Here is a 25469-nt window from a genome sequence, read left to right as displayed (position 1 = left end):
CGGACACTTACACACCCACCGTCCGTAGAGCCTCTCGCGGGACTTCCCACCGGGCTCGCAAGAGAAACTGACACTCTCGCGATATTTGCTTGTGGCTCTTTACCACAAGCCGAGCAGGTGGATAGGGCTGGAAGTCTCGCGATATCTGGTTTCTGTTCTCTCCAGCCTCTTCTTTCTGGCGGGTAGCTGTGGTTGTGGAGCGTCGCGCTCCCTCCTCATGGGGTCTCTCCTCGGCCTAGCGCCTCCCCCCGCACTCGCCGTTATTTGAAGCGGCGGCCTCCGCGCACTGCCGGCGCCACCGGATATGAGTGAGTCGGGGACCCCCTCCCCCCGGACGCCGGAGGAGGGTTACAGGGAGCGGGGCTGGCGCTGGCCGTGGGAATGGGAGGGGTGGGGGCGATTGTGACGTTCGGGCGCCTGTGGCCGTGCCCGGTGAACGTTAGCCTCAGAGGGCCTCGTCCACCCACGAGCGCCCCTGGTATCGCGATACGTGACGCTGTCGTGAGGGAACAGTATCGGGCGCTGCCGCCCTCCTTCCTGTCCCTCCCGGCGCGCGCCGCTGCGGCACCAAAACAGCCCTGTCAGGCACGCGCCTGTGGGGCAGCTGGAGCCGTGCTCGCCAAGCACCCCCGCCTCCCCTCCCCCCCACCCCCCTGCGCTTTGCCTTGGCTGAGCAGCCCGAGACCCCAGCTCTCCTACGGCAGCGGCCCTAAACGCGGGTGCTCACGCAGCGGCAGCGCTTGACTATTTCGCGGAGGGATTCGTGTGATAAATGCCCCAAGGGGGGCGGGATGCTGCTCGCTCTGTGTTTTACGTGAGAGGTTGCGAGCGGTGCTCTCCCAGGCGTGCCTGTGAACCTTTGCCCAAGCTCTGTGTGGCAAAACTGTTCCGTGGTAGAAAACTAGTCATCAAAAGGGGGACAAATTAAAGAGCATAAACCAGGCAGAGAGGTTTTAGCAGAGATGGGGAAAGGCAGAAAGATACAGGAAGGTTGTGTGTGTGTGGGGGGGGGGGGGTTAGTATGTTTTTAAGGCAACTGAGTTTGATAAGATTCAAAGCAATTAGTTAACGACAGGAAGTGAGTATGTAGGTGGCCGTATTGCTGTGCTGTTAGAGCTGTTGCTCTTGCTCTGTGCTAACCCTGACATTTCTGAAATCAGTGAAAGGGCCTGGCTTGACATATCCATTTGCCATTTAGGTGCATTTCCTTGGCGGGGGCGGGGGGAAGCGGGAGCTGCAGTTGTTATAGAATCTAAGATTGTAAGTGTTAAGTTTATAGCCCTAGTGGTTGCAAGAAAACCTTCCAGATATATAGATTAATTCAGTGATGTGTTCCAAAATCTGCAGATAGACTGTTCGCATCTCTGCTCAAGTTAAAAATGGTTTTCCAAAGCACAGTCCAGACTGCTGAGTAGGAAGTCTCATAAACTCTGTGGTGTAGGGATTATCCTTTTTTTAGGATTGTACAAGTGCCCAGTCTAGTGGGTTCCTGGCTCATGGTTCCAAGAATGTCATTCAGTGTGTCACTCTGAAAACTAAAATGAATGTACAGTCAGTGTGAAGTAATAGAAGCAGCTACAAGTATGTTCAAAGTTCACTATGTTTGGAATCTCAACCTGGTTTAGTATTCACTGGGATTTTCAGTCTGTTACTGTCCAATTTTTACTATCTTGGGCTGTTTTACACACATGGCATTACAAATTGCTCCCATGTTACAGCACAGGCTTTCAGCTACTGGTAAATAATAGTAATCTCCCACTCAAAGACACTAACATCAGAACTGGGAGTATCTTCTGCACCACCTGGGCTCCCACTATTTTTGGTGGGACATATGTTGCTGTATTTCTCCCAGACTTACCCCTAAATGTCAACTGTGCACAAGAAGTCCCCCAGAGCTATGTTTATGCAGGATGTGTGGTTTCATTTCACAGTCTTTCTTGAGTCATTCACTGTAATTCAGAACCTTGCTGATTCTGCTACAAAGGGGCTTTTTTACAGCAATGTAGGAAGGGCAAAATTGATTATTTGCCTAGAAAGGGCGTCAGTAATGGTGTAGTTGAATCCAAGTTAATGATATATAAGCTCTAATATAAACTGACGTGCAAAAAATGTTTCTACTGTACAGTGTGAGGCTCCATTCATAGTGGGCTGGAAAATAAAGTAAAGAACAATTTTTAAACTATCTAATTATGGTTCTGGCTAACCTTGCTTCTATCAGTTTTGCCAGCCTGTGTGGAAGGGGCCAAACTTTGTGTGTGGTGTTGTTAGTGTTCTAGCCTAGAAAGAACAAGAACACAGATTGGTGGGGGGAACCATATGAGCCAACTCTCCATTAATATTTATTAAAAAAACCTAATATCGCCAGACTAAGACAAAACAAATCAATCTGATTGTTTCTGGCAACACACAAAATTCTAAAGAACTTGGCTAGGTACCACAAGATTAACTGTTAACGAGGCACTTGATAACAAGAAAAGACTTAACACTACAAACATTTACAGGAAAAAGTTAACAGCCATTTACACATTTACAGCCAGCCTGCACCTGCTAGTTTTTAAGTGAAGCTTACTTGTTGAATAAACAAGATATTTTCCATTCTCTACCAATGAGATCCCTGAAAAGGTACCTGGCTACCTTTACATAAATACCAAAGTAAACATGTTTGTATATTACATGTTGTATTCAGGGCAGAGGGGGAGTCTCTGGTCAGATTAATCAAATTAAAACTTTTGTGTAATTTAAATAGATATCAAAATCTTTGAAGAATTAGATTTGCAGCATATTCTTAAAATGCAGGAACACTGTTGAGCAATCAAAATTGTTCTCTCTTTTTATCTTGTATTTTTTTTTCCCCCCCGATCGTAGTAAGGTAGGAATGGGGATGATTTTGCTTCACATGTAAATGTTTGATTCATTGAATCATTCCTCCTCTTAACAGCACACCCTGGACTAGTCTGTCAGAAAAATCAGTCATGAAGTAGGGACTTCATTAGGATCTGCTTAAAATCTTGGCTTTCAAAGGGAGTTAAAATCTTCAAAGGAGCTTAAGGGAGTTAAGCACCCAACTCTTATTGACTTTTTCAGGGAAGTTTGGCACCTAAATGACCTCTTGTGCTTTTGAAAATCTCCCCCTTGGCAAATGTTCGGTAAGCATGCTCAGAAGTTACTATTTTAATAGTTTATAATTTTCCCCAAGGCAAAGAAAAGCCCCAGTCTTCATTGAGGGCTACTATTATGCCAAGTTTCAAACTCTTGCTGTCTTTTTACTGTAGCTCCGTTTACTGCTCAAAAGCATGAGCAGGTTTTGTGGTGGTGTTGTTTTTTTTTTTTATGGAAAAAATGTGTGGGTTTTCCTCTATACTCTGAACTCAAAAATGACTGAAGAGACTTTGCATCAAAATCTCCAAATAAAAAACCAAATATAATCTGAGTACCAAGACTAAGGGTATAAAATCTCATAAGGCCAATGTTTTTCAAATTTGAATATATAGTTTTGTTACCTTAGCCATAGTGTGGGCCTGGTCACAGTGGCTGTAATGATAGATAGTGAAGTTTTAATTGAGTTCCGTGTGTTCATTTTGTGTCCTAAATTGCTGTGTTACTCAGTACTGTTAAAAAGTCCATATTTTGACGTGAGTAAAGTATACTCCATGCAGTGGTACTGGAGCCATTTTTAGACATAGATAAAAATAATCTATTCTGTATCTCTAAATTTTCCCTGGGTGATTTCATCTTGTCAGGTTAGTGGTCACCTATACTCTCATGATTCATAAAAATTTATCTTTATTCCTAGCCTTTCAGGATCAGTTCTAGATTTCCCCTCTCTCAAATACATCACTGGGACCACAAAATATATTGAAGGGAGGAGAGTGACACAACTTTTTTTTTTTTTTTGCTTCAAGACCATCATCTCTTCAGTAACCAAATTTACAAATAATTTTTGATTTTCCTCTTTTTCCTATGCACTTTTCAAAAAGGCTATGTGCAAGTCACACCACTGTCTCTTCAGCTCCTCCAGAATTCCATCCTTCCTGCTTATCCTTCTTTGCAAGAAGTTGGCCCTCATGTCTCATTGATTGCTGTAATACCTTCTGGAGGAACGAGCCAGAACAATAATCCAAAATGAAGGTGCCAGCATCACCTTTCCCCTTACGCTCTGAACACATTTGCACTAGTTCCCCTTCTTGTTCCATATTAAATTCCAGCTATTCCACTTTCAGAATAGCGCACAACCTATGGTTCCATCTCTGCCCTGTCTTACTGAATCTTATGGGATAAATGTAGGTCTCAAAAAGAGAACTCTCTGGATGCCCTTTGAACATAGTGTTCCATTATTAAGATTGTCAGGAAATTATTTACACTTCAACCAGATTACTACAGCTAAAGGGGAAAAGTGCTATCCCTGTTTTTTGATGGCCTTTAATAGGTGTCTTGAATTTCAGTTAATATGACATAACTTTTTGTAATTGCAAAAATTTCCTTTCAGCTCTTGGCTTGGTGCATGGCCTTGAATTTGGGGGATTAAAGGTGGATGAAGGAAATGGGAGCCGCAGGGTTCCATGAGAGATGCAGAGTTTCCTTGTTCCCCAAGAGAAAATAGTTCCTGCAACGTGAGGATGTTTCTCCTTATTTGGGGATGAGGGAAAGAATGTATCTGACTGCTTCTGAGTTAATGAAAACATATTTGATGTGTTTTGAGGTATGACATGGTGGTGATACAGCTGTATGATAAACAGTCTTTGTCTTGGCAATAATGACATTTATTTTTTTAGAAATGAGTTGCACGATTGAGAAAGCCCTAGCTGATGCTAAAGCACTAGTAGAGCGACTAAGAGAACATGACAACGCAGCAGAAGCTCTTATTGAACAGACTACAGCTCTCAACAAGCGGGTGGAAGCGATGAAGCAGGTTTGTTTTCCCATTTTGCTTACTCAAAAAAACACTTTGAAAACACTTGAAACATCAGTATTTAAAACTGGTTTAAATATTCTTGACTCCTACAGTATAGTGCATAATCTGTTTAATATCCAGTACCTTTTCTGGTGATCTCATGGGGATTGGGATGAACTCTATGATCCAATAGGTCTCTTGTCTCTAGTAATTATGATTCTACAAACAAATTACTCGTCAGTTACTATGACCCCATCCTACAAACATGTACATGCTTAAAATTAAGCATGGTCATGTGTCTGTAGGATTGGGTTTTATGATTTATTATGGAACTTTCAGTGTCTGTGTGCTGCTCTTCTACAAAGTATTTAAAAGTAGCTTAATATTTTTGCTTAATTTTGCACATCTCCGCTAATTTTAAAAAAAAATTTTATAGAGACTTACATAAGAACAATCTCTTGTTTTCTCTTACATGAGTATTCTCATCTCATCTTATATTTTCTTCTGTGGCAAAGTAGCCTGTTCAGCTTATTTTGAGTGGGTAACAATTTCCTTTCTGCTGTTAACCTAACCAATGGATATTACTGTTTTGCTGAGTGTGGGTGGGTCAGTGGTGATAAAGGCTCTGTGGTATCCATGTTTGGGAAACCCATCCTGTCATGTTAACAATCTCAGTAAAGTAGAAAAACTAATAAATAAAGAAAAGGAGTACTTGTGGCACCTTAGAGACTAACAAATTTAATTGAGCATAAGCTTTCATGAGCTACAGCTCACTTCATCATGAAAGCTTACGCTCCATTAAATTTGTTAGTCTTTAAGGTACCACAAGTACTCCTTTTCTTTTTGCGAATACAGACTAACACGGCTGCTACTCTGAAACCTGTTAATAAATAAAGGTAACATATTTAAAGTTTTGAAGTAAATGTTGCTTCTCAGGGGAATTATAATGGTCAGCAGAACCTTCAGACATAAGAATATTTGTTAAAAATTAGCTCTTGTTAATGGTCTTTAAATGATTGCTAATTAATAATAAGCAATGTATCAAAAGGGCTATTTAGTATTGGTCAGATTCCAACTTTGAAACTAGTCAGTCAGTACTAATACACCTCCTTGCCTTCATTTACACAAGTATTTTTTTTTTTTTAAATCTGTTTAATTCTACTAGTACCAAGAAGAAATTCAAGAGCTTAATGAGGTAGCAAGACATCGGCCTCGATCTACATTAGTAATGGGTATCCAGCAGGAAAACAGGCAGATCAGAGAACTGCAACAGGAAAATAAAGGTGAGGCTTAATATTTTGTTCTTTAAGAATCTGATCCTGCTCCATTGAAATCAGTGGGAGTTTTGTCATTGACTTCAATGGATGTAGGATCATATCCTAAGAATGTTCTCTTCTAATCTTAAATTCTTCTAGTATAGGGGTTCTCAAACTTCATTGCACCGTGACCCCCTTCTGACAACAAAAATTACTACACAACCCCAGGAGGGGGGACTGAAGCCTGAGCCCCACTGCTCCAGGCAGGAGGACAAAAGGAGGACAAAAGTCCAAGGGATTTAGCCCCACGCAGGGGGCCTGTAACCTGAGCCCCACCATCCAGGCTAAAGCCCTCAGGCTTTGGCTTCGACCCTGGCCCTAGCCAGGCGGTGGGCTTGGGCTTCAGCCCCTGGCCCCAGCAAGCCTAAGCCAGCCCTGGTGACTCCATGAAAATGGGGTTGTGACCCACTTTGGGGTCCCGACCCACAGTTTGAGGACTACTGTTTTTAGCATAATCAGTCATGTGCACTGGTTGTGTAGACATTTGGAGATTTGGCATCTTTATTACAATGGTGAACAAAAAAAAATTCAGGCATACTATTTTTCCTTTTTCCTGAAACCTATTTTTCCTTTGAGATTTTTGAAATGTAGTTTTGCTGGCAGTTTTCTATAGGTCTTATGGCTCTTATTTATCCTGTGACTTGACTATTGTGCACTGCTACTATACAGAATATATCTATCTTACTGTTGCCAAGAAAATAACTTATTTATGTACAGGGGAGGCTTCTACTTCTATTAAAAAAATTAGTCTAATGAAATATCTTCTGACTCTTGATGGTTTTGGGGTACTCTAAACAAGGGGGCACTTACAGATTCATATTCACCATTTTCTTGTCTCACATAGGAAGTTATCTACCCTTCTGTAGGGCACTAGAAACGCAAAGATCAGTCCTGCTTGCTAAGTACAATTCCACTCCCTTTATTAATTTTGTAATGGTTAATTGCTTTGAGCCTTTGGTGCAGAAAAGCTAAGCTTTGGGGAAATTAACTGCTGGTTCTATATACTGAAGAGTCACAAAATATTGTTTCTCAAAACAAAACAAGCTTTGCTCATGTTTAAAGTCAGACAAACTCTGCAAAGTTACAGATCAAAACAGTTGCCTAACATTCAGATGGACTCTGCATTGGGTGTTTTAAGTGGAGCACTAGGAGCGAGATCCTCACCCTTTTCTCTGGCCACTTTACTTCAGATAAAAGGGCTGGAGCAGCATAAAGGGACTTCATAGGTCCCCTGGTTCTGTCTGTGGGAGAACTTCTCAGCGCAAGCGCTATGCAAACTTTGTTTGGCGCTGTCTAAGAGCTTATATTAGTTTTCTCAAATGACTTATTTTTGCATGCATGTCTTGAAGCAGTTTTTACATTGTTTTGGTAGAACTACGTACATCTCTTGAGGAACATCAGTCTGCTTTGGAACTCATAATGAGCAAATACAGAGAGCAGATGTTTAGGCTGCTCATGGCCAGCAAAAAGGACGATCCAGGTATAATAACAAAGTTAAAAGAGCAACATTCCAAGGTAATAAGTCTTTAAAAAAAATTCTAACTTAGTCATGTGTAAATATAATAAGATAATTGAGCAAATGTCATTTTACATTAGAAAGTGCATTAGCAATTCCCAAGTTTTATAGGATAGCCTACTTAAACATGGACAGGAAGCTTGTTCAGACGAACAGATCAGTCTTACTAGATGCTTGTGACATGTGTTTAGGTATTTATCTAAGAGCATTTCATTACTACGTTTCCATAATTCTCTTTTTCCTCTTGTAGACCAGGGCCGGGGGGGCGGGGAGCTATGCCATATTGGACTTTCGGCTATCATAGTCTCCAGTAATAATTTAGATCAGCTCAGTGTTCCAGCATGCACTTGTGACTTTAATGGCTTCTGTGATCAGTGCTGGGTCAATAAGGTAAGCCTTGTTTTATTCAATATTCAACCACTTTTCTGAAGGTATTAAACTAGTTTTGAAAAAACTCTTGGGAGAACCTTCTGAATATTGAATAACCAGGCTTATATTTCTTCTCTTCTCCCACCCCTTCAGGCAGGCTTCCTGTTTCAGCACTAATCAGAGATGCTATGGAGTAACCAGTGCATTGTAGGATGTCTGAGTGGATCTGGAAGTTGTCCATACTGGGTGAGCTGCTTGTGATGATCCTGGAAAACTAGGAGAGTAAAGGGTTACTAAAAACCAGTGTGTTTCTAACCTGTCATCAGAAGGACTATTGAAATAGATATTCAATAGAAGGTTATTGAAATAGATTTTTACATACAGGTAATAGAATAATAAGCATTGTTAGGTACGAGAAGTAACTTCACAGATAAACGCTGAGAATAAAACAGTAGGATATCCCTCAGTTCACTTCGACTTGGAGCTTCCTGTTAACCTTTTGGGTTAAAAATCGGAAAAAGTCCCTCTATGGAAGAGAGAACTTCAAATAGAACGTACACTGATAGATACAATAGGAGTTAAAAAAAAAATGTAGGTACTACAGTACAGACCCATTTACGCGCGAATCCGCTTAAAGCACAGTAGCACCATGCCTCCCAGTGCTACCTATTTAACACACGAGACTCGTTAACATGTGGTACAGGAACTTGCTATGTGGTGCTACAGATTTGCTCACTAACTCACTGACATAGAAATCAACAGGAAGTGCGGAGCGGAAACATGTTGTACTTCTTTACCGATATTGGTATAGACGTATCACGCACGCTTAGTCATTGTCACGCTAGAGAGAGAGATAATATATAGTAATTTATATACTACATTAAAAAATTTTAACCGTAGGCCTGATATAATGGCAGAGGGCAAGCATCAGCATTCCTACATTGTAGAAGAAAAGCTAGCTGCAATAGATCGAGTAAATAGCGGAGAAACCCAAGCCAAAGTTTCAAAAGATATTGGGATTGCAGAATATACTCTCTGAGGATGGCAAAAAACCTAATCTAAACTGAATGGCTTTGTACAAAATACTGATTCTGCCACGGGGCTTAAGCAAAAACATGTATGCTATTCAGCAAAACCCACAATAGACAAAGCCACGTGCACATGGTTTGCTCAGGAAAGGCTGAAAGGAATGCCGCTAAGTGGGCCAATTCTTCAAGCCCAAGCTACAAAATTTGGAAATTTAACGGGGGATGAATCATTCCAAGCCATTCTAAATATGGTGTAGAAGTGTATAAGTCGTTTTAAAAAGCGTCATGGCATAGCGCAGGTATCGATTTCTGGAGAAAGCCGATCAGCTGATGAATCGGCCGCGAACGCATTTCCTGCCAAGTTCATTTTGTAAAATAGATTTTAAGACTACCACGAAGAACAACTTTATAATTGTGATGAAACAGCTTTATTTGCAAAACTGCTACCTGATAAGACGTTAGCCTTTAATTATGAGACACAGAAAACAGCTGGATTTAAAAAGATCGTGTGACTCTTCTTCTTTGTAGTAATAAGACGGGCAGCCATAAGCTTGCCTCTCTTCTCGTTGGCCGCTTTCATAACCCTTGCTGGTTTAATCGCCTCAATAGAGCCAAACTGCCAGTAATACATGCTAACAGCAAAAACGCTTGGATGACGAGACACATTTTTGACGACTGGTTCCACAACAGCTTTGTTCCAGCTGTTCGTAGGCATCTGCTGTCGAAGAAACTCGAAGCCAAAGCACTTTTGCTACTTTACAGTTGTCCAACCCATCCTCCAGCCAAATCACCGGTATCGAGCAATGGAAAAATTCGAGGGCTATACCTACCATTCAACACAACATCAAAAATTCAACCTTTAGACCAGGGCATTATTCAGAATTTTAAAAACAATTATCGACGGGAGCTGATTTTGGCGATTGTATCATGCACGTCTTCAGGCATTTCCGAATTCCTGAAACAGTTAAACATGAAGGAAATTATGTATTGAGTTAAAAAAGCTTGGGACGGAGTAAAACAAAAGTCCATTGAAAACTGCTGGATGAAGGCTCTCAGTGATGCCTTGTCTGTCAAAGACTGCTCAGACTCGGAAAACTCCAGCAGTGGCGCTGATTCAGGGCCAGACTTTGAAGGATTTTCGGAAGAAGACATCTTATGAACACACACGCAGACAAAAGAGGATAAAGGTAAACTTCTTTTTCAAATGATAAAAGATTTTAGTTTGGATACGTTGCTGGAAATCATTACCGAGTGACTGGACATGGATGAAGATTGCCCGACTTCGGAATTTCTGTCTGAGGAAGAAATATTAACGGGCTGCGAGGCTACGTTGGACCGCAAAAGTTATGGCGAGAATTCTAATAACTCAGGCCTAAATGACAATGACAACGGAGACGTCGTTGAAAAGGTCAGAATTTCGCCCACACAAGCCCTTAGTGCTGTAGAAACTGTTGTAAGATTTATGGAGGAGCCAAATGCGGAAAATATCTAAATCATTCATCTGCGGCGAATGACAGACTTCATAAGAAAGAGAGGAAAAAAACGCCATTATTTTCTGCTCTTTCTGGCTCGCATTTTTTTTTTTTCTAAGTGAATCATAGACACTTTTTTCAGCATGGCCCGCTTAACCCACGGTCCATTAACACGCGGTCATGACGGCTTGACTCTTGACATCCGCACGTAAATGGGTCTGTACTGTATAAAGTGAGTCTATGCTTCTAGAAAAGTGTACAGATGAAGCATTCAAAGAAGCTGCATTTGTTTCAGTAACAGTTTAAGTCCTAAGCAAGGAAACAAAATATCTCCTTCTGATTTATCCCAAGAGTGTTTTGTTTGGGGAAAATATTATTTTAGCAGAGAAATTTCAGGCCCTCTTGATCTTTTTAGTCCAACTCAATCCCATTTAGTATGTCTGTTGGGGAGACTTTAATGTGTCTAGATACCTGGAATTTCATCATTTGCACTTCTTTCTAGTCTATATAGTCAGTAATGTTATGTAATCTTGAAGTGCAGTCTAAAAGCTTCTCTCTCTTATGGGCATTAAGAATATAATTACTCCAAATTTGGTGTCCAAGGAATTAATCTTGCTTCACCAGTGAACACTGTTCTACCAAGTGGCAACTGTTGGCACTTGTCTACTGAAGTTTTCCACATTGTTTTCTGCAATTGAATTTTTTTCAAACAGAAATTTGAAAATATTTATACCAGTATCATATATACCAGAAAAATATTTGTATGGTGTTAAGTAGTCAATACTGGTCTAAATATGGTGTAGAAATATGCTCTGAACTTAAACTCGTTATGCAGTTTCTTGCTATGAACAGTTTAATCTTAAACTTCCTAAAAAATGGTTTGACCATTTAAAAAAAAAAAAAAAAAAATCTTTTGCAGGCACGTGATCCTTTCTGTGGCCTAGTGTCGTATGGTAACTTTTAAAACAACCAAATACGTCAAACAACAAAGTTATTGCAACTCAAACACTGGTTACTGCACACCTTTTAACTTTTTTGTAATACTTTAAAATTAAAGTCTACATCCATATTAACATTGTAATGACTCTAAACTAGAGATTGAAATTGTCCTTTTAACAACCCTGAAGGACTCTTCCTCATCAGTGCATCTCAATGTGTCCATGAAGCACTTAATTATGGACTGGAGAGGAGGCAGTTGGCAGCAAATCAGAACGTACATTTTAAAATTGGATGGGGTTTTTTTTTCCAGATCTTATTTAGTTTTACTTTACCTTTTTGAAAATTAGTAAATAATAGAAGAATATTATGGTTGTGACAAAAGAGAGAATATTCCAAATCTCTTGTAGCAGATGGCCTGAAGATCAGGCATATTTAGCAAGATCATGGGCTTTTTCAAGCCTCTGCAATACATAGGTACAATGGGGCAAGCTAAAGATGGAATTAACTTTGTAACTTTCTTATTAAAGCGTAAACATTATTTCAACTTTTTAAATAGTTACAAAGCTTTTGATTTCAACTTTATTGTAATATAAACCCTCCTGGATATCCAAGGAATTCCTTTGTTTTGGGGGATCATTTGAGCTTTATTTAACTAATATTTGGCTTTCAGATGCTCTTGAATGATTTTAGTGTAGCCATACTATTTTGATGTAATCAGATATACTAAGCAAAGCAGAGTTTCAATGGAATACATCTAGATCAGAATCAATACATGCAGAAAATGGTGGAGGTGATATGGGTGACATACTTTCCTCTGGCTTGGTGTAGAATTAATTCCCCAGCATGGTTGGGGAAGATGACAATGGGGGACTAATCTTCCAGGTGAGGTGTAAAATAGAAAATTTTGACCAAAGAACAAATGTGTCCTTTAGTGGGCAGGCAAGATGACAAAGATTGATTAAAGTGCAAATATAGGTAAAGGACATCTCGCAAAAACTAGAAGTTGTCGGGACCATCCCACAAAAAGAGATGGAATAGGGATTACTCTTAAAACAGAGTGAAGTAGTAGATATATTGCAAGGACTGTCAGGGATGAACAAGAGCAAAGAAATTATTATTACCGCTGTAGGGATTATGTGGTCAGTTTTGCTGATACTGTAGCAAGCTTGATCCAGACTTCCAAAGGCATGAGACTGAAGAAGAAGCCTTTTGCTAAGGTGACTTTCTTCTTTTAAAAGTGTACTGAATCAATTGTGTCACAGTAATATTAGTTAATGTTGGAACGTTGTGGGGCTTTTTTTACTGCCAGATCTAAATTATTGTAGAATTCAAACTTTTGATAACTGGCACAGTAGTTAAAATGAAGTTAATGCTCACTTTTATTAACGCAGGAAAGAATATATTGGTAAAGCTTTTTATTTCACTTATGGTTTAGGAGCTACAAGTGCATGTGGACCAAATTACAGAAATGGCAGCAGTAATGAAAAGAGCCATTGAAATTGACGAGCAGCAGGGTTGCAAAGAGCAGGAGCGTATTTTTCAGCTTGAAGTAAGTATTAAATCAAAGAAGCGAAGGCAGCAACTAGGTTTTCTCTTCCCACCCTCACCACTAAATGCCCTGAGGCAAGTGTTATCACATTTTGAAATAAAATTACAATATAGCATGTATTTGTAAAGCAGAGGAACTTTCTAGCTTTGAAATGCTCTCTTGCTCAACATTACAAGGGTTTGCTCAAACTTAAAGCGGTCTCTTTATTTGACCACCTATTATATATCTATTTTTTAATTATTTTGCTTGGCCCATCTCCTCTCTGTATCCGCTTTTAGTCATGGTGTCAGAAGCAAGTACTTGAAGTGCAGTGTTGCTGAAATAAGTGTTTTTGTGAGAACTGGGCTATATACTACTGTATCTACATATTATGCCTAGGCTTAATTGAGTGCATTGGGACCATGCTCAGCTTTTAAGTCAGTGGATTTAGCCTTTAATACACTTCCTTTTCCTTGCTTTTTTTTTTTTTCCAATTCTTCTAGTTGCACTACTCGACCACTGTAAAAATTCCTTGTTGCTATCCTGGTGTGATGAATTGGGAATATGCCTGTTTAGTTTACGACTTGTGTGAGATTATGAAGCCTATATTTGTGTCAGGCTGCAAACTCTCTATTTTGAAAATGCGGCCTTTTGCTTTCTCTGTGGTCTGTCTGCCTCCATGTAGGGTTGCAAATTCCAAAGGTTGGTGGCAAAACAACAATAGAGGGTAGTTGTCTCAAGTACCCAATCACTGGAAATCTAGTCACTCTTGACGAGACTGGTCCCTGCCCTGAAGAATTGGTTTAGCAGATGGGAGGTGACTTTGTGCTCATATAGGGAAGCTGGCTAGAGTGTCACCTGACAGATGGTGAAGGTTTTAAAAGAGCAGAGGCTGGTCTCTGTGTGGGGGCTGTTTTCTGCAGTCTGAGGGAGAGCTCACTTTCCTTGTCACAGCATGCATGAGGCAGGGGATACCCTGCCCACCTTCAGAACACAGATTATTCTTCAACCACTTCCAACAGAAGGGTGAGCTAGTGAGGGATATTGTGGTTAAGATGTTTTATTGTTTCCTGTGGTCTAGTTTCTCCTGTGGTTTACAGTATTAAGTATGAAAGAGCATAAAGGTGTTAGACAAGGGGTGGGCAAAATACAGCCCGGATCCAACCCATTCTGTCCAGCCTGCCATGACTAACATTTCTGCCTGGCCTCCTCTGCCCCCTCATGATCTCAGAGTCTGGGCTGTTAAAAGTCCCGCGGCGCAGTGGGGAGCGCAGGCAGGCTGGCTGCCTACCGTGGTTCCATGCCAATGGGAAACCGGCCAATGGGAGCTGCGGTGGTGGTGCTTGTGGGCACAGGCAGTGCACAGAGATGTGCCAGCAGCAGCCAGACGCAGCCGCTTCCAGGAGTGGCGTGGGGCCTTGGCATGCAGGCAGCCTGCCTGAGTCTTGCTGTGCTGCTGGCCGGGAGCCAGCTGTAGTAAGTGCCTCCCGGCCAGAGCCCACACCTTGTAGTCCCTGGCCCCAGGTCAGAACCCCCTCCTGCACCCGAACTCCCTCCCAGACCCTGCACCCCAACACTCTGCACCAGTCTGGACTCCCTCCTGCACCCAAACTCCCTCCCAGACCCTGCACTCCCTCCATTAATATATTAGAAATGTGAAGCCCGTGATGACTTACCAAAATTAGTGGAGTGGCCCTCGTGCGAAAATTATTGCCCACCCCTGTGTTAGACTGTACAAAGTGTAAACTGGAGGCTTCACACCTTTTGGGTGGCATTCTGGGAAAGGGGTGGGTTTAAGTGCAGGGGAGTCAGTGCTGAGCTATGAAGGGCTAGGTGGCTGGATAGTGGGTTCACACTCAGAAGGGGTGCCAGTTAGAAGAGAGATGCCCTGAGATTGGGGCAGTGGCTGAACTCCACTGAGGCTCCAGAAGCTTAACACACCCAAGGGATCCAGAGCATAAAGGGGTGGGTTCCTCTCACATCAGTCCTGGGCACTCACTAGATTCTGAGAGACAATCGTCCAAATACTTTCCTTGGCTCCAGTTGTCTACTTCGACTTCTAATATGTCTCCTTAGATGCTATATTCTCTGCAACAATAGAGAGCGCCTTACCAGTGGCGCTTCCTTGTGCCCTTTACAGAATGCTATGCTATTCAGCTTAATTAAGGATTCGTATGAACCATTCAAACAACTATTTCCAACATTCATCAGCTCTAACCATGAAGTCTGCAAAGCCAGTAATTTTGAAGAAGAAAGTTTAATCTTTTCTCTACTCTTATTGCCATTTTAGTCCTGCATGGTAGAGGATGCTTTGCATTCTTGGTTTTCAGTCTCAGCTTCTGTTCTATGTAAATTTTTCAATCCTGTTGTTCCCATCACATTATTGCAACCCAAAACAACCTCATCTCATGACAAAATTATCAAAATGTAATATGCTATTAAATTAGATCAAGCTAATTCATTTTTATGCTCCTGTTTGCATTATACTCTATTTGGACAATAAGATTAGTCAGTTTTGCTCTGTGTCCAACTCTTGCGATTTTTTTCCATGAGTCCTGCAATAGGATGTTTTATGTAAAATTCCAGCTCCTAGGGAAATGATTGAGAGTTTCAGCTTTCATTTTTAAACAATTAAATTTTTAGCCCTCATGGTTGTAGACAAAAGCTTTAAAAATGTGACGAGAATGTATGCTGAAGGTTCAGAAACCAGAAGGCAAATAACCTCCAACCCACATGCATATGTTTGGTCTTAAAAAACATCTTAAAAAAAATATTTGGGGGATCGCTTTTTGAATGTTTGAGGTAGGCAATGTAGCTTTCTGGTTATGTGATTACACAAACGCTTTGCCACAGAGAAATGTTTTAAATAAGTGTTTTCCCATGGAGGGGGTAAATCTTAACGTTGTTTAAAAAAAAAAAAGTTTAAACTTAAGCTATCCTCTTCCTTTGAGCGCTCTTCTTGATGCTGAAGATATCTGTTCAGTACAACAAAAAATAGAACTCCTAAATACTCCCTCACTCTTAAATCACAGATTAATATAAAACTTTCTTCCTCTTCCATTCCAAACAATTAATCTCCCCAAATCGATCTTATTTTCATTTTCTTTGTCCTGATTTCCACCTGGAATTATTTTAAGTGTCTTTTTTTATTTTGGCATGTTCTAGCAAGAAAACAAAGGCCTGAGGGAAATCCTTCAGATCACTAGAGAATCATTCCTGAATCTCAAGAAAGAAGATGTATCGGAGAGTACATCTCTGTCAGCATTAGTAACGAGCAGTGATCTGAGCCTCAGGAAGAGCTGAAGATTCTGTGAAGTTGTCAAACTTCGTTGCACATTTAACAGCTTAGGGTATCAGGGTTCACTTGTCAAGCATTTGTTACTGAATAGGGCACCAGAAAGCTCCTGTATCTTAAATCAGATTTCAGGTTAATGCTTTATACAGTGTACAGTATATCAAGGTTTTTAGTACAAGATTAGTTGATTGCCATAGACCTAACTCTTGTAGGAAATTGCTTCTCACTGCAGTTGTGGAATTGGAGATTTTGTATTAATCCATTCAAAACAAATGACAAGCTAAACATTCACATATAGAAAATGTGTATAAGCTACTGATCATAAAAGACACCTGCCTAAATAACATGACACTTGAAATCAGTCTCCTTGGCCAAGAGTAGTTAAAGTAACAGGTAGACCTTATGTACTATCCATGTTGCTGTCTTTTTTTAAAACAAATTTTAAACAGTCAAAACTATATTTCACAACAGGAATTGGTAATACTAAGGGCCTAATCCAATTCCTGGTTGAAGTCAGTAGAAACACAGATCTCCTGAAGAATCCGAGTTCAAAATATGATCACTTGCATTTGGTATGACAATTAGGAAATAGCAAATTTAAAATGACAGGTCTTGTTGTTCCTCATGCAGTTAATCTTTATCAACACTCAGCAGTAAACTAACTTGTAAATAATTATATTTAATATTAGAAGGTACTTTCTGCAAGTATCCACAGTATGTTCTGCTCATACGTACGTGCAGTTCTAAATACTATTAAAAATATGTTGCAGATACTGAATCTATTTTTAAATTGTTTCAGTAACATTAAAAGAGCTGCTTCCATCTTGCTCAGTTTCTTTCTGTAGCCAGTCACCTTTAGAGAAGGAAAAGGGGTTCAGGCTTTTGTTTCAAAACTGTAGAGGACTAGGTTGGTCTGTTTCTAGTCTGTAATTGGATGTTTGTTCATCACGACTTGGGAAGCTGCAGTTGTGAGACACCCAAACTAAAGTAGCTGGAATAAGGTTTACTGAAAGAACCATTTGAGGAAGTTGGCACTCTGGCAGGCTCTAATAGTGCTATTAATCCCTCACTTTCATGAGTCCCAAAAATGTTTTTAAAGTTTGCTTCAACTGCAACTCTGTTTATAGATTGAGTTGTGCTTTTAGCATGCTTAACTGAGCAAAAAAGAGCCAATTCTTTGAGTCCTGAGGCAAATGCAGAAATGAAAAGTTGGCACTTCCCAATTAAACGGCTAGAATCCAACTAGATGGGCTACATGTGCTGCAATATGTAGGTGTGAAGTGGAAAGCTGAGGAAATAACTCGTGCATTGCTTTTGTCCTTTTTGACTAAATTTGTCAATTCGTTTTTCTGAATAAGAAGAGGAGGAGAAAACCCTCAGTTGATGTGTGGCTTGCTTTGCATATTTTTTGTCTGGCATGTAAAAAAATTCATAACTTAAAGTGAATCTTCAAATATGTATAGTAAAAGCCTTCATCAAAAAACTGTACACACAAGCATTAGCCAAATCTGAACACTTTGGCAGCTCAAACTTTCACAAAGCAAAAGTTGTTTGAATCTTATCAAACTCTGCTACTCAAGCTGCATTTGATAAATCAGATTAGTTAAATAGTGTAAATGTAAACCAATTTTTTTCTTCCAAATTTAAAAAAAAAAAAACCTCTTGACCCCTTGTAGGCTAAAACCTAGCGTGGTATAAATGTCTAAGACTGAATTATCAGCCTGTGGAAAAACTTGGGTTTATAAAGTTAATGATTGAACCATTGGCATAGTAATGCTATTAATTCCCACTATAATTCGCATAGTAACTTTTCCCCTCCTTGGAAGCAAAAGATTAATTACTTTTAATATTTGACTTAATCTATATGAACTTGCTTGAAGACAAATATGCAAATTAATCATTGGAAATGACTGAACTGCTCCTATGGAAGTAATAAAAGGCATTGTAATGATAACAGACAACTGTGCATGAAGTTCTCCAAACTTTCCAAGGAATCTATCTTTTTACAAAATAAGTTCATAAAAATTATTGAAAAGATCACTAGTTCTGTTTCTTAACAGTGATTACAAAATCAGCATCCTATCTTTTGGTGTAGGAACTTAAGAAAAACTGTATGTTATACAATGCCTCCTTGTATCAGCATTAGAAAGATTTTATTTCCATTTGAGAGCTGTAAGAAAATGACAGTTTCCCTTTAGACATTACTGGTGTCCAAAAACATCTTCAAGATAAATTAAGATATTTTTTAAAAAATGTTTCCTAGCTTATATAACAGAGGAAGCCGTTAGTCTGTGGCAATTCCTTAAGGTTGCTCTATTATGAAACAATGCTTGATTCGTGCTTATCTTTGTAAATACAAAATGTGATTTTAATTTATCTAGTCCTAGTCTTCACCTACATGTATTGATATTTCTCTTCCTCCATCCCCACAATGAACTCAATTTTAGGGTTTTAAATACATTTCACATTGTGTGGAGTGACTACTTTCCATCACGTACCCACTATTTTTGTAATGCAGATGCTTGAAGTGAACATATGGCTGGGAATGTGTATTGTACAGTAAATTTATTTTATGAATAAAGATGACTGAAAATTGAGATGGCTTAATGATTAAAGCAATATTAGCAAAATGTACCATTCAAGAACTAGTTTGCTTAGTGTTTTTATATTTATAGAAAAGATGCCTAATTAGTGGTGGTGTGGCCTTCACTCAACCTCCTTTAAATGTTAAGGAGGCAGGTTTTCTTGTAAAGTGACAAGGAACTAAAATTTGAAAATCAAATGTACTTTTCACTTATTCTCTGTAGACACTTGTCCAAACTGACTCAGAAACAGCCTAGTTACTTTTACAGGTTGTCATGCAGCTTTCAAACCAATTATTACAACAGTTTGCTAATACAGAACACTTTACAAAAATCTCATTTTTCTTAAATTTTGAAAACTTTGCTAAAATCTGACTTTTTCCTTCAGGGTTTAAAAAAAATTATTTACATCCACATTCAGGCTGCTACTTCTATGAATATTAACTCACATTTAATAGAAAGTTGGGTGATTACGAGGGCTGTTTAATTATAGTTAACTCATGATTAAAAAATTAATCAGTTTTAATCACTTAAATATTGGATGTTTTTTACATTTTAAAATATTGATTTCAATTACAACAATAGTGTACAGTACTCATTTTACAAATATTTGCACTTGTAAAAATAGATGAATAGTATTTTTTCAGTTCAACTCATAAGTTACATAACTGCACTCAAACAATGCAAAACTTTAGAGCAGACAAGTTCAACCAGTCCTAGTTCTTCAGCCAATCACTAACAGACACAAGTTTATTTATAGGAGATAATGCTACCTGCTTCTTATTTATGTCAGCTGAAAGTGAGAGCAGGTATTTGCATAGCACTTTTGTAGCCACAATTGCAAGGTATTTATGTGCCAGATATGCTAAACATTCATATGTCCCTTCCTGCTTTGGCCACCATTCTAAAGGTCATGCTTCCATGCTGATGACACATTAAAAATATGCATTAAATAATTGGTGACTGAACTCCCTGGGGGAGAATTGTATGTCTCCTGCTCTGTTTTACCCACATTCTGCTATATATTTCATGGTATAGCAGTCTTGGATGATGACCCAGCACATGTTCATTTTAAGAACACTTACATTGGTACCTTCTTTGCATTTTGCCAAATCTGCAGAGAGAGATTTAAGATAGCTACCATACTCAACCCAAGGTTTAAGAAGCTGAAGTGCCTTCCAAAGTCTGAGAGGGACAAAGTGTAGAACATGTTTTCAGATGTCTTAAGAGCAACACACTAATGTGGGAGCTAAAGAACCTCCAAAAAAGAAAATCAGCATTCTGCTGGTGGCATCTGACTCAGATGATGAAAATGGACATGCATCAGGCCTCACTGCTTTGGATTGTTATCAAGCAGAACCCATCATCAGCAGGGGGACATGCCCTCTGGAATGGTGGTTGAAGCGTAAAGCATTTGGCACATATCTTGTGACACTGGCTACAAGAGTATCATGTGAACACCTGTTCTCACTTTCAGGTGACATTGTAAACAAGAAGTGGGCAGCATTATCTTCTGCAAATGTAAATAAACTTGTTTGTCTGAGCAATTGGCTGAACAAGGAGGACAACAGAGTGGACTTGTAGACAGCAAATATTTGAATGCTGGTTTTGGTATGTAATTCTACATTTGTAAGTTCAACTTTCATGATAAATAGATTGCACTGCCATACTTGTATTAGGTGAATTGAAAAATACTTTACAGTACAAATATTTGTAATCAAAAATAAAGTGAGCACTGTACACAATTACACTGTTGTAATTGAAATCAATATATTTGAAAATGTAGAAAACATCCAAAAACATTTAAATGGTGTTTTATTAACAGTGCAATTAATCACATTTTTTTAAATTGCTTAACAGCCCTAATTCTGACCATGTCCCTTACTGGATTTAAGTTTTAAAACTTATTTCAAGCAGTTTTAGAACTTGGGGGTTTTACTGAACTAAATATGGAGTTGGTCAGTACAGTATCCTCTCTTTAGTTTCAGTCTCATGCTGTCTCCACATTGTCTTCTCTAGATTGTAGATTTTGTATTAATACCTATATGCATTAGGGGTGGTAGTGGGAAATTGGAGGGCCTGAGAGCTGCATAGGGTGGGGAACTAGCTAGCTACATGGTTTTTTGAAAATGCATTAAATAGTTCTGAAACCTGTCACTTAGCCATTTAAAAAGAAAAATAGGCTGGTTCATGTTTGAGCTTTTGTTTCAGGTTGACTGTACACACTAGTTGAATTTACATTTTGCTCTTGCTTTCAGCATGAGCCCAGCAGCTATAAGAGCTAAAAAGATTCTTGAATAAAAATGGATTCTAGAACAATTCCCCAGGCAAAGGGCCCTGAACACAACCATCCCCACCATAGTCAGTACTGTTCCCACAGGCTGACATTTATAAAGTTCTTAGTGTGCTTTAGAAACTGATGTGAATTATAGTGATCATTGCACATTAAATTGAGACACAGCATACTCCATGGAGAATCTGACCCTTGCTCTCTGGCCCACATTGTGAAAAATGGACAGGGTCCATTTTCTCTCACCCAAAACTAGTAGTCCTAGTGATTAAAGGAGCTAGGATACTGGCCATACCACAGCTGTCCCTTAAAAAGGGAGTCAGAAGAAACCACCTTGGTTTGCAGGAGGAAGTAGTTCTAAAGTCCCAGATGCTAAAAAGTTCTTTCGTAGCAAAGTAAGAGTATGGTGCAGGTAATTGCAGTGCTTCATTAAGTTGACGTAGTGTCAGGGCATGTGGGCTTTGTTTTGAAAGGGGAGTTTGGTGCCAAGATGTTAATCTTTAACAAGTGATGACATGAATTCATAAGTAGGCATAGGGAACAAGGCTGGAGAACGTGAAGCAATGCTGAGGGTAGAGCTACAAGAACCCCACTGCAAAAGGACATTTCTCAGAGCACTCATGTGGATTAGAAAAAGCCTTTTTCAAAAATCCAGAGGATGGTCAGTTTTAAGGCTGTGACTGGGACACAGGAGATCTGAGTTTCATTCGCATCCCTGTTAATATTTTCTTCTGTGACCTTAGGCAAATTGCTTAATCCTGCTCAATTTCCTCAATGTGTAAAATACGGCTATAGTTTCCTTTCTTCAAATCTTTGATTATGGTGTAAGGTCTTTGGGGCAGGGACTCTGAGCACAATGTGGACAAGATCTCAGATGGGAACTCAAGATCTTACTGTACAGAAGATAAAATGAAGCCTCCATACTCACCTTCTGAACATCTCCACAAGAGACTTGCAGAACAGATAAAAGGTGTTTCCACAGATTGGTTGAAATAGGTTTTGATCATGTTTGTACCAAAGTTGGTAAAACCCACTACAAGAGCAGACTTCAGTTCCACATACTCTTAAAAAAATCTTTATTATAAAAGATAGGAACAAATGTAACTTATATTTTCTCTTTCACAATGTTAATCATGGCAATTATAAAAACAAGGTAAACATATATACGGGTAGTTTCAGATCCAAGTTAAGTGTTTGCTACTTTGGCCATCAGATGTGGCAAAGTTACTCAGCATCATCAGTGCTATAAAAGTTAGTCAGTGAGCTACAGTCCAGTAGATGAGAAACAGGTTTCCCTCGAGACACTTGAAAGACAGCATGTTCCGGACCATATCTTCAACTGGTGTAAGTCAACATAGTTTACTGACTTCATTTGAGCTATGCTAGAATCTGGCCCTTGCTTTTTAGCTCCCACAGTGAATGACTGATTTAAAATTAAGTTAAATCAGCCTTTGAAGAAACTGTGAAACTATGCCACATCTTTCCTAATTTTTACCCCATAATGAACATTTTAAAAATTAGCTTAAGTAGTATTAAAATGGTCTGAAGTATCAAGATTTCAAGGGAAGGCTTCTTGTTGCTGTTAACGTTGTGGTCAACTCATGCCATCAGATGTTTTGCCGCTTTAAAAGCTATTGTTAAAAACTTGATTCCTTTACCACTTTGTCATTCAAGATGGTATCTGATATTGAAAGAATTTCAGTTTTTAGTCATCAAGTTGCACTGGTAAGTTTAGTATTTTACTATTTGTTAGTGGCTGTTCTAATACAAAGTTGAAGAGCATTACAACAAAGCAAGAGAGGTCAATGCTGCTTGCTGCCTAGGAGTTAGAGGTATAGAAGTGGGGGTGATGAGGGAAGAGGAAGGAGGTACAACTGCCTGCATAACCTAGGTCAGGACTTGGGAGGTATGGACTTTATAGCCACATACACACGCAAGGGGAAGGACAGCATTTAGAGGCCAGGGAGGAGGAGCTGGAGGAAAGCTTGGATTTGTGGTTTTACTGAGTGATCCAAATCAAGCCACTCTTGTTCACTTCTCCAGCAGCGATTAAAAAGAAAAAGACACTAGCTCTCGGGAATATGAAGGGTTGTCTGGTAACTCCTTTCACACACAGTGTGCTAACTGGAGTGTAAGGGAAATGTACGTATTACCAACCAGCAAGGCTTCAGGTCAATACTTTACCTGCAGTATACTTTTCCCATCCTCAACCCAAAAGGGGAGGGGAGAGGAAAGCACTGATTAAGAGGCAGGGTTAGTGTTTTGAGCAAGCTCAGAAAAAAGAAAATCTGCATTTAAATACAGAAGTGCTGAATTTGAGGTTATTCTTCTATGAAGAGCTAACTCAATCAATTCTCAGGAACCAAAGCTATTTACAAAGCACAGTAGCTGAAACAAGGAGGCCATTAGCCCTTAGGTGTTCCTACCTCAAAGAAACAATTAGGGAAGCTAAGCATGGGAGGGGACTCTTGTGTTCGATCAGCAAGCCATCATCTCTTACAGCTTACAACTCCAGCTTTGCCTCACTGCTTCTTGTAGGACTCTGGGCAACTCTTCAAGCAGAAACCAGACAAGCAGCTTGGTACCGAAAGGACGTCATCCCACCCCGCAGATAGCTTAAAAGGGAGGATGAAAAGGAGCCTTCTTATTCTATCTCTGAGGCAGAGTCCAGTTGCTGAACACACAGAAATACAAATATTAATCCAGTGCAATAAAAAACACAAAAGTTACTTAGTACAATTTGTGATGGTTCAGTAATATACCTATTAAAAACCATTACTGTGTTCGGAGATGTGGGTTTGGTACCAATATTGAAGGTTTAATAGTTGTGAAGACACTGCAGTTAGGATACTTCAATACTAAAGACAAACTAGATATTTCTTCCCTTGTATGTTCAGCATAGGATGCTCATGTCTAGTGAGAATCAAGGTGGTCTCTTGAAAATCCATTACAAGATACAAAGGAAGAGTTTTGACATTGCACATATTTAAATCACAAGTTACCTTCTCAGGCTTTTGTTTTTAGATTTCACATACCTAAACATTTCCAACAAACACAACAAGACTCACAAAGAGAAACACCTTAGTCATTGCACTCAAATATACTCCACCCTTAGTGCAAGATCTCTGCAGGAACCAGAATTTTTTTACAGCAGGACACGTGGGCCATTGAGAAAGAGCACAGGACAGCAGTGAGTGTATCAGCTAGATAAAGGTTTGTCTTCCATGTCCAGCATACACTGTAGCTTTGTTAAGCGGGATTAGGTCATAAGAACACCAAGTCAGCACTGCTGAACAGATGCTGGTCATCACCACCTTAGTTTAGATGCTTAGAGCCCTTTTGAGTAGCTATCAATGTGCACCATTTGGTTAAATTACAGAAGCAATGGAGTTCTTTCCCCAGCTGGCTGCTCTTTTCGGAAGAACTCCTTGATCTGTGATAGTTTGTTATGGATCCTCTCTCTCAGAGGAGGGATGTGGTGGCTAGGATCCAGAATGTTAGTAATCCTGCGCTCCCTTTCTCGCTTCCAGATACGGTAAGGGTGTGGTGGGAAGGGTACCTCACGTCTCTCTCGGCGAAGCTGCACCATTATTCCACCGACTGCCAGCATCCCCCATACTGCCAAGATGATTAAATCTATAGTGGAATAGGAAGCCATTCATTCAAACAGTATCAGAATGAAGGGATTTCCCCACTCCCCCACAAAAGCAAAATCACTAGAAAGGTCAGGCTCAGATTTAGATGCTGATTTGCATATTGACATGCTTGGACCAAGCTGTCATAGGGGAATGGAAAATACAGGGCTGGGTGCCTACTATAAACACAGTATGTTTGTAGAGGGAGACGGTGCTCTTGTAGTTGAAGTACAGGCCTGAGTTAAACTTACGACTCCAGCGTTGCCTCGCTACTTCTTATAGGACTCTGGGCAACTCACTTAAACTCTGTTTCTACATCTATAAATGGGGGAATCATTTGTCTCAAGCATGCTGTGGTGATTAAGGTTTTTAAAAAGTGTGTTGAGGGCCTCTGAAGATTAGCATATGGGAGAAAGTTTCCAAAACCAGTTCTTAATCATTAAATGGACACCTTCGCCTTGGCATGATCCAGGCATTTGTTACAGAATTCACACTGGGTAAAAGTTACCCTCTCTTAAAATCAGATTGGAAGTTGGGATCTTACAGAAGCCCAGAGCCTTTAGTTGCATCTGGAAGCCATGTACTTCAGCCTATCCTTGCCAAGTAGC

General features: G+C 39.7%; 2 protein-coding genes across 15 annotated transcripts in view; one reads left to right on the top strand and one right to left on the bottom strand.

Annotated features, from left to right (window-relative positions):
• Window positions 1-71: 71 nt before the first annotated feature.
• FGFR1OP2 (FGFR1 oncogene partner 2) lies at window positions 72-23282 on the top strand. Of its 9 annotated transcripts, XM_037915318.2 has the most exons (9): window positions 130-308; window positions 3085-3146; window positions 4773-4909; window positions 6057-6174; window positions 7580-7729; window positions 10712-10722; window positions 11707-11805; window positions 12967-13080; window positions 16225-18951. In XM_037915318.2, the coding sequence occupies exons 2-9, from the start codon at window positions 3140-3142 to the stop codon at window positions 16360-16362; spliced, it is 774 nt and encodes a 257-aa protein (XP_037771246.1). In that variant the 5' UTR covers window positions 130-308; window positions 3085-3139; the 3' UTR covers window positions 16363-18951. The 9 variants fall into 9 exon arrangements, with proteins under 9 accessions (XP_037771229.1, XP_043394420.1, XP_043394404.1 ...); XM_043538463.1 differs by lacking the exons at window positions 10712-10722; window positions 11707-11805; window positions 16225-18951 and adding an exon at window positions 13563-14477 and having other exon boundaries at window positions 129-308; window positions 7580-7722; XM_043538472.1 differs by lacking the exons at window positions 3085-3146; window positions 10712-10722; window positions 11707-11805; window positions 16225-18951 and adding exons at window positions 4487-4610; window positions 13563-14476 and having other exon boundaries at window positions 129-308; window positions 7580-7722.
• The window catches only part of TM7SF3 (transmembrane 7 superfamily member 3), a 37119-nt gene continuing 33935 nt past the window's right edge, over window positions 22286-25469 (bottom strand). For 4 of the 6 annotated variants that reach the window (XM_007062991.4, XM_027825447.3, XM_037915254.2 and 1 more), the window contains one exon: window positions 22286-24862. In XM_007062991.4, coding sequence (XP_007063053.1) covers window positions 24600-24862 — 263 coding nt within the window. In that variant the 3' untranslated portion in view covers window positions 22286-24599. The remainder of the gene's footprint in view (window positions 24863-25469) is intronic. The other 2 variants (XR_006288031.1, XR_005227808.2) reach the window with 1 other exon arrangement.

The sequence above is a fragment of the Chelonia mydas genome, chromosome 1 (genome assembly GCF_015237465.2).
Source record: "Chelonia mydas isolate rCheMyd1 chromosome 1, rCheMyd1.pri.v2, whole genome shotgun sequence".
Lineage (NCBI taxonomy): Eukaryota > Metazoa > Chordata > Testudines > Cheloniidae > Chelonia > Chelonia mydas.
The sequence above is the reverse complement of the archived record's forward strand: the minus strand, read 5'-3'. Positions and strand labels throughout refer to the sequence as shown.